Source organism: Chrysemys picta, chromosome 9 (assembly GCF_011386835.1).
Source record: "Chrysemys picta bellii isolate R12L10 chromosome 9, ASM1138683v2, whole genome shotgun sequence".
Classification (NCBI taxonomy): Eukaryota; Metazoa; Chordata; order Testudines; family Emydidae; genus Chrysemys; species Chrysemys picta.
The window spans coordinates 50,970,395-50,985,986 of record NC_088799.1 but is presented as its reverse complement, the minus strand read 5'-3'; the positions used below and the strand labels follow the sequence as shown (position 1 = coordinate 50,985,986).

General features: G+C 47.3%; 1 protein-coding gene across 1 annotated transcript; it reads right to left on the bottom strand.

The window, feature by feature from the left end:
* Positions 1 to 287: 287 nt before the first annotated feature.
* Positions 288 to 12,222, bottom strand: CFAP410 (cilia and flagella associated protein 410). Its single transcript, XM_005303667.4, has 7 exons — positions 12,031 to 12,222; positions 8,993 to 9,011; positions 7,902 to 7,948; positions 3,988 to 4,217; positions 2,966 to 3,137; positions 2,372 to 2,465; positions 288 to 1,533 (listed from the first exon to the last, which is right to left on the bottom strand). The coding sequence occupies exons 1-7, from the start codon at positions 12,192 to 12,194 to the stop codon at positions 1,405 to 1,407; spliced, it is 855 nt and encodes a 284-aa protein (XP_005303724.2). The 5' UTR covers positions 12,195 to 12,222; the 3' UTR covers positions 288 to 1,404.
* Between the last annotated feature and the right edge of the window lie 3,370 nt (positions 12,223 to 15,592).

Genomic DNA, 15,592 nt, shown 5'->3' with positions numbered 1-15,592 from the left:
GGTTGCAGCACTTGGTTTTAAAGCAGGATTCTCTGCTCCAACCCTCAGAAATGATCAAAGCAGCTCAGCACTACATAGATGTAATAGGTGCATGTGATATTTGCAACAACAAGGTTAGCTATTTACGTGGCCAAGTTGGTAGGGCACAGCTGAGGCTGCCTGGATCCTCTCCCCTTCACAGGTGCAGAGTGAGGTTAGTATATGTGATGCTTAACAGAATCACTTTGATCACCCATATTCCAAGTACCCTCAATAGCACCAGACATGATTTGACAGACTCCATCTAATAGGGTCAGCATTTTATTTAGTATTTAACAGTTCTGTACACTTTTAAGAAGTTCAGACTTGTCAGTAAAGAACAATTCCATCCTCCTGTGTAAGCAGATCTCATAGCAAACATCCCCAGCTTGTTTTTGTCTCAATTGCTACCACGGTCAGAACACCTGGGCTATCTTTCTCTGCACTACTTGTAAATTTTTTTTAGCTGCTTTGAAGACTGAAGGAGTGAATGGTGATGGAAAGCAGAGAAATTTCAGCATATAGGAAAGAGTCATTTACCACCCAGAATCTTGAATTTAAGCTCAGTTGCAGCAAGATAATCTTTGGAGTTTACCCCTTTGACTGGACAAGAAGCTGCTGACTAGGAAAGGGTAGGAATTGAAAATAAACTAACAGTTTGACACTGAGCTTCAAAAACTGCACCAAAAATTTAAGAGTTAGTGATTCTTTTTAGGACGTCTGTTCAGAAGTCTGTTTTTGTGAAACCTCATCTTTATTGGCAGAAGTTGCTTTCAGTCTCCTCCCACTCTTGAAGGCATGGCATAAGCCCTTGCTGCGATACTACACTACCAGAGAGGCAGAGGAAAGGAACTGTAGGGCTTTGCCCAAGCATTATTCTGATAAAGCCACTCTTGGAACAAACCTAATAGCAATGGCATTTGTAGCTGCTGGGCAGGTCTCTCCTCCACTCCCTTTCATCAGCACAAGCACAGCTATCTTTCTCCTCCCTTCTTCACCGGTTGCTTTACCCCAGCTCACCTTTGTTTTCTGACTCCCTTGTGAGTCCTAGGGGAGCACCGAGTTAGACTGCATGGATTCAGCCATGTGAGTTATGAGCATAATAGAACCTGTTATGCGGGATGAAAGCATGCTGCAAGATTGGCTCAGAAGCTCCCAGCACAGGCATGGAATGCACAGCCAAGGGGGATGTCATGTGTTACAAGAGTTGGTTTCTTCCTACGGTCAGTACCGCCCCCTCCCAGTCCACCTCAGGTAAAGTGCAGCAGGCTATAGAGAGGATTTTACTGTAGCCTGAAGTGCATGTGGGCAGAACTGGTGCTGCCGGTCTGGTTCCGGTTCTGTGGGCCCAGAAAGTGGCTGCTTTGGAGAATTCTGCAATGGGCACTATCGCTCTTCCTGAAGCTCCTTCTTCTGTAAAGCTTGGAGTCTCTTCCCCACTGTTTGGTGGATGATTTCCAGGCCCTCTGTGTCCAGCTCTTTCATGAGCAGCAGGATAGCATTGAGGATGTTGTTCTGTCAAGACAGGACGGACATTGTTTCTACTATAGAGGTACAGACTCTGACCCAGCAAGCTGATGGGTCATTTAGGGGCTGATTTTCAAAGATTACTAGATTGTTTTTTGCACCCTTCTAAATTCTCTGCTCCTCAGCCTGGTTGTAGGAAGACAGTGCCCTTCTACTGAGAAGGCCACTCCCTATGGGTGCCAAATCCAAGGCCTGCGGAATAGACACCTGCAGCTCTGTGGACAAGTACCGCAGCTGGCTGCAGGGGGAGAAATAAAATAGGCCAAGACCGGTCTAGAACACATTCTGACCTTCCTTTATTCACTGAGGTGATGGCCGTGAGCCCAAGCCACACTCAGAGTCCCATCCAGGCCAGATATGCGCTCTGTGAAACTTACTCCCATAGAGTAGCATTGCCACCCACTGGCCACAACTGGTGAGGAGAATCAAGGCCATATTTTCTATATGAAAGATGGCTATTAAATTGATAGTAGAGATTAACCTATGATTATCAGATGGGATCAATCCTGGCCCCTTTTCTTATTAAAGGCATTACAGTATCATAGATTCACAGGCTAATCTCCAGTGTATGCTCCCCAACACGTACGGATGGATGTCAGGGACTAGCTAGCCACAGCTCAACAGCACTTCTGCCACAAATCACCAGCCTGCAAGACACTTATCCCAAAGGCACGCGACCAGCACCCACTTCCCACCCGGAAAGTTCTATGCAACTTTGGGTGCACCCAAATCTGGTAGTACAAAGTTGTGCATTTTCCAGAGATTTATTCTTTAAACTTGCTTGATACATAAGAAAGCAGCAACTTTAGTCTTTAAATACACTCACCCTCTTCTTCCTGCTGCCATCAGTCTCCCTGGGCGAAAAGGAGGAAAATTTATCTCTGGGAACAGGCTTCATGCCAAGCTGCTCTCGAATCTTGCTGTGGGGGAAAAAAGGCAGTACACAAAATATGAGAGCACCCAATGCCAGAAGGAGCCTGCCCCCAGCACTGTCTGGAATGACAGGATCCAATTCCCAATGCTGGAACTAGAGGAATGATGCTAACTAGGACCACAGACCTGAGTCTACATTGCACATTTGGATAACAGGTGGCACACTGAAAAAGGATAAGTGAGATGGACCATAAGTCACAATTCAGTATGAAGATCCCTCCCCTTTCATGCACATACATAGCTGTTGTACTGCAAAATAGGAAGCAGCCTATGGAAGGACCTATTCCATACGCACAAGGCCAGGTTCTCAGCTAGTGTAAAATCAGTACAGCTCCACTGTCTTCAGCGGTGCTATGGGGATTTGACCAGCTGCGGCTGTGGCCCATGGTATGTTGGGGTTGGTTGTCAGGAGTATTTTTGGTAGAATCCCCCATGTGACATACAAGCTTAGCAAAGGAATCCCAACAATTAATAACCGAGCCCTCACTTTGTCTCCTCCAGGGTGAAATTCAGATGTTCACTCTTTGGCTCCGTTGTGCACTCAGTGGTACTTGATTCATTGGCCTCTGGGTAGCCGTTCTCCAGATTTCGCTTAGCTGGGGGTGCAGTGATCTCCTCCCCATCTACCAGGGCCTGTGACAATTCTTCTTCTGTCACAGCTTCCAAAAACATACAAGCACATGTTAGAAGCCCAGTTTGATGCACTAGGGAATTCTATCAACATGGGAAACAGACCATTGTTCTAATTTGGAATGTATTACTGCAACAAGTAGTGTAACAAACTACGCACGAGACAGCTTGTACAAGAGCAGGGATATAAGGGATACCCCCTAACCATCAGCCTATCTTCATTTCCCCCTTTCTTCTGCAGCAAAGCCTAAAGGGGAAATCTCTGGCAGCCCTACCTCCTCCAAATAAAGAGGGATACTGAAGGAGAGGTTTCACAGTGGCCTCTTGGAGCCCTCCCCCTTTTTCCCAGCAGCAGGATCTGCAGATAGAGACTGTGGGATGCATAAGCTCTTGTTTTGACAGCAGAAAACAGAACCAAACAGAACGACATGTCCTACTTTCTTTGACAGTGGGAGCAGAGCCAGTTACAGTATCTGTGTTTTGCAAGAGCAAACGACAGTCCCCTAACAAATTGGTGGCACAGTATCTGAGATAATGACTGTGAAGACATTGGTCACAAATTCCCTGTGTGGTATTGTTAACTACTGCTGTGCAGAGAGGGTAAAGAACAGGACAGTTTGAAAACACTGGCTGACAACATAGGGAGAGCTACCTGCACCGTTCTGCACAGAACACTGCTGAGGGGATTACTGTTGTGCTGTCTTATCCCACACAAGAGCTAACAGAGAGAGTTTTATTAAGTAAAGTACTCAGCTGTTTTAGGGTGTGTACGTTGAATTTCCAACAAACCCAACCAAGACTGTCCCTAAGGGTCAGGGCAGTTCAGAACCCTGGTTTTTCTGAAGCCTTCTGCCACTGACTCTATTCTGAGATTCCCACCTTGGTTGTCAAGCTTCTGAAGGTTGGGGAGGTTGCGCAGCACAGTCATTCTGTAGCGGTGGGGGTCTGGACCACAACAGGGATTCTCAGACAACCACAGGACTCTCAGCCGGGGCAGGTTTTTCAGATGGAAGAGCTCGTTCAGACTTGGGATTCTGTTCTTCCTCAGATAGAGCTCACTCAGGTTCTGGCACTGACTCATTGGCTCCAGGCTGGAGATACTGTTCACACTGGACAGAGATTACACAGACATCAGAAATGAGTCTCTGGTTTCCAGCCTTAGAAATTACCAGCTCCACCCTCAATATAATTTTCAGGCAGAAGCAGGACCTCTACAACACTGCAGCTCTTCAATCCTAGTTTCTGCCCTCATCTCGAATACTGCATACAGATGTGGTCTCCTCATCTCAAAAAAGATATACTGGTACTAGAAAAGGTTCAGAAAAGGGCAACTAAAATGATTAAGGGTTTGGAACGGGTCCCATATGAGGAGAGATTAAAGAGGCTAGGACTCTTCAGCTTGGAAAAGAGGAGACTAAGGGGGGGATATGATAGAGGTATATAAAATCATGAGTGATGTGGAGAAAATGGATAAGGAAAAGTTATTTACTTATTCCCATAATACAAGATCTAGGGGTCATCAAATGAAATTAATAGGCAGCAGGTTTAAAACAAATACAAGGAAGTTCTTCTTCACGCAGCACACAGTCAACTTGTGAAACTCCTTACCTGAGGAGGTTGTGAAGGCTAGGACTATAACAGAGTTTAAAAGAGAACTGGATAAATTCATGGTGGTTAAGCCCATTAATGGTTATTAGCCAGGACAGGTAAGGAATGGTGTCCCTAGCCTCTGTCTGTCAGAGGATGGAGATGGATGGCAGGAGAGAGATCACTTGATCATTGCCTGTTAGGTTCACTCCCTCTGGGGCACCTGGCATTGGCCACTGTCGGTAGACAGGATACGGGGCTAGATGGACCTTTGGTCTGACCCAGTACAGCCTTTCTTATGCATCATCCCAACAGGTGGGAGCCTGAAAGCCTCCTCCAAGATGGTGCAGTACATTCTGGGTGCTCAGTTGCCAAACACAAATAGGTTGAGATAGCATTTGGTAACAAAAAAAAGTTTACCAACCAGAGAGAGGCCAATTGTGCTACTTTTAGGGCCCTAAAAATACTATCCAGCAGTCAGCCAGCAGAAACAGGTTCACATAAACATAGCCAGCTTGCTTTGCCCTTCTGAACGCTCCACTTCATCACACTGCCTCTGGAACTCCTCCCCTCCTTTCCCTCCAGTATTTTCCTTTTAATGTTAGCACTGTCACTCACATCTCTTGGTCTTGAAAAGACATTTTTGCTGAGACTGTACTCCTGAGCATGAAAACTCAGATGGGCTCCACAGGCTCCTGCTGCCAAGGGACAGGTCAGTGGAAAAGAGAAAAGCAATTTCCAAGAAGGAACTATGTTGGTCCTGCTCTTATTTCTCTTTATAGCTTCTCCCCTGAGCCATGGCAGCAGGCATCTTCAATGCATGGAATGCTTCAGGACCCAAGCACTGACTGGGGTGGCTATGGAGCTATGCAGACCCTCCAAGGCAGTCGTGAGCAACCTGCGGTCTAGCAGGGTAATCCGCTGGCGGGCTGTAAGACAGTTTATTTACATTGACCGTCCGCAGGCACGGCCGGCTGCAGCTCCCTGTGGCCACGGTTTGCTGTTCCTGGCCAATGGGAGCTGCGGGCAGCAGCGCAGGCTACAAGGAAGTGCTGGCCGCCGCTGCTTCCTGCAGCTCCCATTGGCCGGGAACGGCAAACCGTGGCCAATGGGAGCTGCAGGCAGCCGTGCCTGCGGACGGTCAATGTAAACAAACTATCTCGCAGCCCGCCAGTGGATTACCCTGACGGGCGACATGTGGCCCGTGGGCTGAGACCCAAAGGCAGGGGCTAGTTTGGCAGGAGTCAGAGACCTGTTTTGAAGAAGGCAGGTATGTCAGTGGGAGAGGGGGAAAGCAACAATAAGCAGCTAATGTTAACGAGGCACTTTGAATTAAAATGCCAAGAGGTTTTTCTTTTTTTAAATAGTGAAAGGGACACAGGGTTACAGAGATGAGCAGATTCCTGGCTCCTTGCTTAATTTTGTAAACAGCTCTTGCTCCCTACAACCATTTATTGGCTGTTATATCCTCTTTCTGCAGAAGCTCCTCAGACACACCCAAGAGCAGTTCTTGCATGCTCCACAAACCAAATGGCTTTAAGGTTAAGATTTTAGAAGCTTCACAGATTTTTCAGTATAGTTTGCAAGATCTATATTCCAAGGTGCCAAAAGAAGCCGAGAGAGAATCCAGAAGAATTTCAACACAAACCTTCTCCAACCTGGTACAAGTTTTATGACACTGTGTGGGGTCAGCAGACCTACAGAACCCAGTCAGGAACATGGAATAGGATTTAGATATAAGGGAGAATGTGACATTGCACTCCATATGTTTATGGAAATATGCTTATGAGTGTAAATATAATGTAACTGGAATATGCTTTATGCAAAAGGTCTCTTGTAAGGTATCATTACAAAACTTATAATCTACTGAGTGTGTTCAACCTATTTGTATGAATGTATCATTCCTGTATCTGAAGCTAGAAATATGAAGTATTACTCTGAAGTCCTATTGTAATTATGCAAAGTGTGGGCCATTAATGGTGGCTTGGAATCTTGATGGCTCCCATTGACTAGAAGAATTGGTTGTGAAAGGCTCTGTTTACTTGCAAACCTTCCTGGGGACGTGCAGGCCAGCCGTGGAAGAACGAAGGCTAGGGTTTCACAGGACATGTGACCATGTCACATGATACTGGAATCCATCTTAAACCTGGTGCTTTTTCATTTAGAAGGAGGGGTGTGGACCCAGAGAGGGACAAAAGATTCCCGCCTTGAGCCAAAGATATAAAAGGGGGTGGAACAGAACAAAAGTGGCTGCCAGTTATGAGAAATCCCCCAGTTAACACCTGAGCTGGAACTAAAACTGACTGTACCAGAGGAAAGGATTGGGCCCAGACTAGGAAGGAGTCTAATCTGTGAAAGAAGGTTATTGGAACATCTCTGAGGGTGAGATATTACTTGCATCAGTTTCTTAATGTATTAAGCTTAGACTTGCATGTTTTTGCTTTATTTTACTTAGTGACTTACTTTGTTCTGTTATTACTTGAAACCACTTAAATCCTACTTTTTATATTTAATAAAATCACTTTTGTTTATTAATTAACCCAGAGTAAGTGATTAATACATGGGGGAGCAAAGAGCTGTGCATATCTCTCTATCAGTGATACAAAGGGTGGACAATTTATGAGTTTACACTGTATAAGCTTTATACAGATTAAAATGGATTTATTTGGGGTTTGGATGCTGGAGATAGGTGACTTGCTAAGCAGTTTTTGATTAAAGTCTGCAGCTTTGCGGGTGTGAACTAGACCTGGGTCTGTGTTGCAGCAGGCTAGCGCGTCTGGCTCAACAAGGCAGAGTTCTGGATTCCCAAGCTGGCAGGAAAAATGGGCTCAGAGGTAATCTCAGCATGGCAGGTGACAGTCCCCAGGGGGTCTCTGTGACCAAGCCCGTAGCAGAGAATATGAAGCTTTACACTGCACCTCAGAGTTATTTCCCTCCAAAATGAATCCTCCCTTCCCTCCCCCCAATACAGAATGCAGGTTTACATAATTTCCAGATAGCTTTGGAAATAAATGCACTCTGCACCACTCTCCCCGAGGTGACACAGCCTGACTTAGTACTGGAGATCAGGCAGACAGAAGCACAGTCACAAGGTCAGTAAGGAGTAAAGTACCAAAGGCATAGTGCTATATTGTAGTCCTCTGCATGACACAGGATTTCCTGTGTTCTATCAGCTGCTGCTCTCAGGCTGGTAGTTTGACACCCACCTGAATGTGATCACTTCAATGTTTGGTAGTTCACGGCATATTGAAATCTAGACAGAGAAAGACGCAATAAAGAACTGTACTTTTTCTAAAGATGTCTGTCTATAATCAGGTGCTTATTCATATAGCTCCACGAACGTGCTAGTTGATTTGATACTCTAATCAAAGGATTTACGTCAATGTCAGTCTAGCCTGATTGTACACAGGGAGAGTTTTCTGGACCCAGCCACTCCTCTTTTTCAGTCCCCAAGCACAGTGTAGGCAGTATCTATTCCATCTTCTCCCACCATGCCCAGAAACACAGATAAACATACGCTCATATTGTGCACGGAAAATAAGACATGGTTCTGATCCTCTCCTCCAAATGCTCAGAACATGTGACAAGTGCTCACTGTACTGATATGCTTTTGGTGCTGTCAGATCCCCCATCAATACACACATAAAGGGCTCAGCTCTCCTCGCACATGACCTTCCCAACTAAGAAGAGGACCTGTACCCTCAGGGTATGTCAGGTGGGAGGGTGCTTCTAAGTATGGGTAGACAGACACGCACTAGCTCTGCTCGAGCTAGCATGCTAAAAATAGCAATGTGGCTGTGGTGGCCTGGGCTAGCCACCCAAGGGCAACCCAGCACACTGGATGGGTTTGTACTTGAGCCGCTAGCTTGAGTCACCGTGGTCACACTGCTATTTTTAGTGAGCTAGCTCGAGCAGAGCTAGCACATGTGTCTACCCGTGCTAGGAAGCATGCTCCCAGTTGCAGTGCAGATGTACCCTAAATTAGTCCCCAAGCTCTCACAGCTATAGGGAGGTGTAAGACTAGCGCGCTTTCTTACTCCCAAACACACCAAAGGGATACCTGGCTCCCTCCATTCCCAAGTGAGGCAGCAGAGCCCACCCCAACACTTGGCAGCAATTTGCTATGCACTGTATCAATGGCCAGTGTTCTACCATTGGGACTAACTGCCAACGAAAGGGGCCTAGATCTCAAGGAATGAGTCTTAATCATACCTGACTTTAGGGAACTGTTAGAGATTTGTTTGGGGAAGGGGTCCTGGAAAAGGCTGATTTTAAGAATTGCAAGAATAGTACTTACATCTGTGAGGAAGCTGCCCCTGCAAGAGAAAAATAAACCACTTTGAATAGTGACAAGAAAGCAGAGAATTAATTCAGAAATATTTTAAAAAGAGGCCTTACGCCGAGTGAAAAGATGCAATGTATGGAAAAAGCCATGTCTGAGTGCAAGAGTGTGTTTTTAAAATCTACGTTATCTTAAAGAATTGGATTCTCAGAGGTGTCTTTTCATTTTTTTGAGCAACACGGGATGCCAGGTAACAGAACATTTCCTGTCCCTCCTCCCAACTCTGATCCTTAAGGAACCTCTGCCACCCCAACTGTCTTTCAACCATATAGGATGTAAGCTCAACTGGTGCTTTATTCCATAAGGCACTAAATAAAGTTTCTGCAACAGCCCAAATGGGGCATGACAGTTTTATTGCTTCCACTCTCCCCTGTAGTCTCAGCTGCATAAAACTATACTTCCACACACTCAGTAGCTACTCCATCTCCTTATGAGCATACCATGTGGCTGGAAGGTAAATACAACCCTTCCAGACTGCTAAGACAATTCAGAACCATCTGTCATGTCAGCAAGTGTGAACCCTGCCAGCTCTGACCATACAGTCATGTTTAAACTGTTTTCTGTAGATCATTTTATAATACAGTTTGATCAGCTGATGTGGATAGGACCAAGCTGCGTTCATCATGATTTGGTCCTATCCTCAGCAGCTGGCCAAAGAGTTCAGGGGGGATTGTGTTTAATTACTGTTAGGAGATCCATGTAGGAGGCACTTTTCCCCTCCTCCCCCACATATAATAATAGCTAGAGGTATGCATTGAACTGAGTATGAGTTTCATTTCATGTGTGGAATAATTGCACCAGCTAAGGCAACACTAAACACAGATATAGAAACTCAAGAATTCTAAATGCAAAACTCCATGTTTAACTCTTAATCTTTAAATTGTATTAAATATCCAAAGTCAGGAAAATTTAAAGTTAAGGTTCAATTCTCTCAGCAATGTTGATTCAGCCATATTGTCAGCCAAAGGTAGCATTTCTTGATTATTCATTGTGCTGTTATGCTGGGAATTTAATACATTTAAAAAACCTCAAAGGCAATTTGTCCAAGGAAAATCTGGATCTCAGATTTGAGTGTGTGACAAACTATGATTGTCCCAAATAAGACCTGCCCTCATATGTAATTCTGCACTTTCAGGAGAGCACATGCACTCTCTCCACAGTACAAAATAGGATGCAATTGATCTAGTATAGCCAGAGGAGAATTTTCACTGCCCAGTTCACATGTTGTTAAAGATTCATTTTTCTGTCATTGGTTGAATTTAAACAAAAATAAGCGAGACACACCTCAGCCTCTGTTTTAACCTACCAGGCTGTCAATGCACCTAGGATTATTTAATTACAGAGCAGCAGTAGTTTCGCTGACAGTAAATCCTTTCATTTCACATATTTGATTTGGGCTTTTGCTTATCCTGCACTGGTAAGCAACAGTTTCCCTAAACTCCCTGTTTTGTGTCTCTTTAGACAGCATGGGAACATGGCCAACATTGCTATGGAATTTTTTTTTTAATTCATATCTTCCTAATTCCAAGGCCAGAAGTGACCATTGTGATCAGCTACTCTGACCTCCTGTATAACACAGGCCACTGAACTTCACCCCAAAAATTCCTAGACCACAATTATTTTACTTGTAAGCAATTACATACTCAAGCTTAACAGTGAATATATATAATTTATGGTGCATTTATTGAACTATTCTATTGAAGATAAATAAGAATGTCAGTGTGAGTGAAGGAAATGTATATTCTCCTGGTCTGCACTCTGTGAGGAAATAATTGCCAAACTGGGATCAGTAACTACTGGTAGCCAGCCAAGCGTGATCATTCCCATAATGCCGATTATATTACACATTTATCTTCAACATGTTTTACAACATTGCTGGGTAAATTGTATTCTCTTCGGTGCAAGGTAGCTCTGGGGAGAGGGGCTGGCTGGCCCATGGGAAGGGTTTGACAGCATAGAATCATAGAACATCAGGGGTAGAAGGGACCTCAGGAGGTCATCTAGTCCAACCCCCTGCTCAGGGCAGACCAATCCCCAGACAGCTTTTTACCCCAGTTCCCTAAATGGCCCCCTCAAGGATTGAACTCACAACCCTGGGTTTAGCAGGCCAATGCTCAAACCACTGAGCTACCCCTTCCCCCGGCAAGCCTGGGTTCAGAATGAGACCCCATTTGGTCAGGACATTGAATCAAACCCCCGCCCCTTGCAGAGAGTACATGGGTGGCTGGGATTGCTGCTGGGCCTCTCCAGCAATGCCCCAGAATAACCAGCCAGCCACCCAGCTAAAGGAGTCTGCTGGCTTCAGGGTCAGCCAACACACCACGAGGGGCAACGAACGGCCCTTCAGCCCATGTCCTCCCCCACCCTATGTGCCCCTCCTCCGCCTGTTACCCCCATCCTGAGCTACCCCACCCCCCGCTCAGCCCACTGTCCCCATCCCGAGCTACCCCACCCCCCGCTCAGCCCACTGTCCCCATCCCGAGCTACCCCACCCCCCGCTCAGCCCACTGTCCCCATCCCGAGCTACCCCACCCCCCGCTCAGCCCACTGTCCCCATCCCGAGCTACCCCACCCCCCGCTCAGCCCACTGTCCCCATCCCGAGCTACCCCACCCCCCGCTCAGCCCACTGTCCCCATCCTGAGTTACCCCACCCCCCGCTCAGCCCACTGTCCCCATCCCGAGCTACCCCACCCCCCGCTCAGCCCACTGTCCCCATCCCGAGTTACCCCACCCCCCGCTCAGCCCACTGTCCCCATCCCATGGGCCCCCATCCCGAGTTACCCCACCCCCCGCTCAGCCCACTGTCCCCATCCCGAGCTACCCCACCCCCCGCTCAGCCCACTGTCCCCATCCCATGGGCCCCCATCCCGAGTTACCCCACCCCCCGCTCAGCCCACTGTCCCCATCCCGAGTTACCCCACCCCCCGCTCAGCCCACTGTCCCCATCCCGAGTTACCCCGCTCCCCCCGGCGGGGCCGAGCCGGCCCCTCACCAGCAGTTGAGCTTGCGGACACTGTCCAGCTCGGCGGCCTTGGCGCGGGCCAGCACCGCCTTACGCGTCAGCTTCATGGCCCCGGCCCGGCCGCGCCGCGTCTCCAGGGGCGGGGGCAACGCGTCGGACGCGTCTCCAGGGGCGGGGCAGGGCGCGGCCGCCATCCCAACGCTTCCCCGCTTCCGGCTCCGGGGCTGGCGGCTGCTGCGCGGCCTGTGGTGCCCCGCCCACTGACGGGGGCCGCAGAGGGTCATCCGCAACGCGGGCCAGAACCAGTGTATCCAGGGGCGGGGCCAACGCTGCTAATCTCTAGGGGTGGGGCTACGGCTGCCTCCAAGGGTGGGCGGGACTGCTGCGAGGCGGGGATAGCGGTGTACGGGGTGCCCCCTAGTATAGCGGGGAGGGGCTGTCCGGTGCAGGGGGTGGGGGTGTTTGGGGTGCCCCCATTACGAAGAGGAGGGGCTGTCCGGTGCAGGGGATGGAGGTGTTGGGGTGCCCCCATTATGAAGAGGAGGGGCTGTCCGGTGCAGGGAGTGGGAGGGTTTGGGTTGCCCCCATTATAAAGAGGAGGGGGCTGTCTGCTGCAGGGGGTCTTGGGGTGCCCCCTGTGAGGTTCCCCTGGTGTTATCTGGATGGGTGATCTGCTAGGTCACTTCAATCCTCCACTCTGGGAGCCAGCCTTACCCTGCTCTGCTGTGAGAGCCCCCACTCCTGGGCTGTTCACGCACAGCCTCTAGCATGTAAACTGCTCCCAGTTACGTGAGTGAGCCACTGCTTGGATTGTTGTGCAACCAAATGACATGAGCCAATATCTCCGGTCCCAGGTACAACCCTAGGAACCTTCGTCTTGCCCAGTTATGCCCACTGGACGCTGCAAGCTTATATGAATTCGTCAATTTAACAAAGAAATTGATGTGTACCAGGCTTGTTATCCCAAGGGGAGTCTCTGACACGCTTCAAACCAAACGCACTGCTTCAGGTAGAATAAACGAATCTATTAACTACAAAAGATAGATTTTAAGTGATTATAAGTCACAGCACAAGAAGTCAGATTTGGTCAAATGAAATAAAAGCAAAACGCATTCTAAGCTGATCTTAACACTTTCAGTGCCCGTACAAACCACAGGCTGGCTGGTTACCCTTCAGCCAGGCTCTCCCCTTTGATAAGTGCTTCAGTTGCTTGGTGGTGATGTCTGTAGATGGAGGTGGAAGAGAGAGAACATGGCAAACTTCTCTCCCTTTTATCATGTTATTTTTTCCCTCTTGGCTTTGCCCACCCCCCACCCCCCTTCAGAGTCAGGTGAGCATTACCTCGTTGTAGTCCCAAACTGACCAAGGGAAGGGGAGTGACTCACTCAAGAGTCCAACAGATTCTTTGTTGCTGCCTAGGCCAGTGTCCTTTGTTCCTGTGAGGCTGGGCTGGGTTTGTCCCATCCATGCCCTGATGAGGTGTGAAAGTATAGGTGCGATGCAGGGGTGGTGGTGTATGGGGTGCCCCCAGTGCAGTGTGGAGGGGATGCCTGGTTCAGGGTATGGAGGACCCCCAGTATGTGCCCTCCTCCCCCGCTGTAAGGGGTGCTCCCCAGAAGCCTCAAGTTTGGAAAAATGAAAGTCATTGCTCAGTTCTGTATGAGAGTCCTGTGGCACCTTTGAGACTAACAGAAGTACTGGGAGCATAAGCTTTTGTGGGTAAGAACTTCACTTCTTCAGATGCAAGAAGTGAAGTTCTTACCCACAAAAGCTTATGCTCCCAGTACTTCTGTTAGTCTCAAAGGTGCCACAGGACCCTCTGTTGCTTTTTACAGATTCAGACTAACACGGCTACCCCTCTGATTCTGTATGAGAGTTTAGCTAAGGCAATTGTCAAACGTGAGTGCAATTCTCACTGCTGTCAGCTGGCGTAAACTATGCTTACTGCAGGGCCTCACATCATATCTAGGCACTTAGCTAACTTCTGCTTCGTTTAACAGGGTGAACGTGGATGTCACAATTAAGGGATAAGCTGTAGCAGCAGTAGATGAATCTAATTATCTGGGATCATATATCTCCAGCCAAGGAGGCTGTTAGAAGGAAATCGGAAGAAGACTAGGGATTGCTCACTCAGCTGTGACCATCCTTAAGAAGTTTGGGGAAACTGTGGTCTCTTATAATGTATGAAGGTGTGACAGATGCAGAGCCTAGTTTTTTCCATAGCTATTTATGGATGTGAATCACGGGAAGTTAGTGCAGCTGACAAAAAGACAATTGAAGCTTTTGAAATAGGGTGCTGGTGAAGACTCTTGCATATTTCCTGGATGGAAAAAAAGACCAATGCCTATGTTGGAATATTACTGGAGAGAAGCAGCCCCTGATGTCAGAAATCAACAGATGCAAACTTACACATACTTTAGTCACATTAGGCATATAGCTGGAAATAATCTTAAGAAAGTTATTATTGAAGGAATGGTGAAGGGACATCATCGTAGAAGACAACCAGTGAGGAGATGGATGGACGGTGTGCAGCAAGATCATTGCAAAGTTAGCTGCTGAGCACTTGAAGTTAATGATGGCTCACAAAGGCTTCAGAAAAATGTGTTATGGTGTCACTGATATTCAGCCATGAATAAATGGATTTCCCTGCTTGCCTAGTGTAAAATAGCTATATTTCTCATATCTTAACTGCAATTCTTATTTTATTGTCCCTTGCAAATTTAATAATTTGTACACATTGCATTTGTTTATAAGGCATTGATCAACATCATTTAAAATACCACTCCCAGCAGAGAGCCCCAAGACACTCCACTCGCTAGCTGCCATGAATAGCACCTACCCTAACTCCAACCCTCTTCTTTCTACCTACAAGCCCTTTTATTTGTCCATCTTAATTTACTACCTAAAACATACTGAGGGAGTTTGTCATAACTCCATAAAGCTGTCAGCTTCACACAGAATGGGGGGCTGGCTCGACAGCCCTGTAGGCTGAAGTTTTCTGTTGATCCATAGAACAGTGACAGCACAAGGAGCAGCAGCGTTGCAAGCTTCACACAGAATGGGAAGGGAAAGCTGATCAGAGGAGTCCTGCTGGTAGCCGTGTACAGAGAGTTCTGATGGGTGGGAGAGGGTTTCTTTGGGAGCACAGGAAAAGCCAGCAAATTCAATTCCACTTTTCTCTTCAAAAAATGCAAGAACTTTTGGAATCTGCATATTCCTGCTTATTGAAGCAGTGCAGTCACATGACCTGGCAGCTCAGCTTGGAGGAGATGACTAGACCAGACACTCACTGCTAGCCATGATAAAAGAAGATAATTAATAGAAGACTCAGGCATAAATAAGATTTGCCAAAGTGATCATTTTCCAAATGCTCTCTACAGATGCTGAGCTGAGGGCTGTTCCTCCCAACTTTGTGCCTGATACCAAAATTCTTCATGTTGTTTCCTTTCATCAGAACCCTGGATAACGCCCTTTCAATTCTGGTATCTCTCATAATAGCCAACAGAGGCAGACTACTGATCGCTTTGACCTCGGCTTTGCGTGACTTGGGTGTTTAGGAATAATGTACTTTCCATTTTTTCTAAAGTATGTT

Excerpts from the sequence above, each read along its gene's own strand:
- CFAP410 (XM_005303667.4), bottom strand. The coding sequence starts at position 12,194 with ATGGCGGCCGCGCCCTGCCCCGCCCCTGGAGACGCGTCCGACGCGTTG. Across the intron at positions 4,218-7,901 it reads ATTGAAGTGATCACATTCAG|TGTGAACAGTATCTCCAGCC; the intron begins GTGGGTGTCAAA and ends ATCTCTGTCCAG. Across the intron at positions 2,466-2,965 it reads TTCACCCTGGAGGAGACAAA|CAAGATTCGAGAGCAGCTTG; the intron begins GTGAGGGCTCGG and ends TTTCCCCCACAG.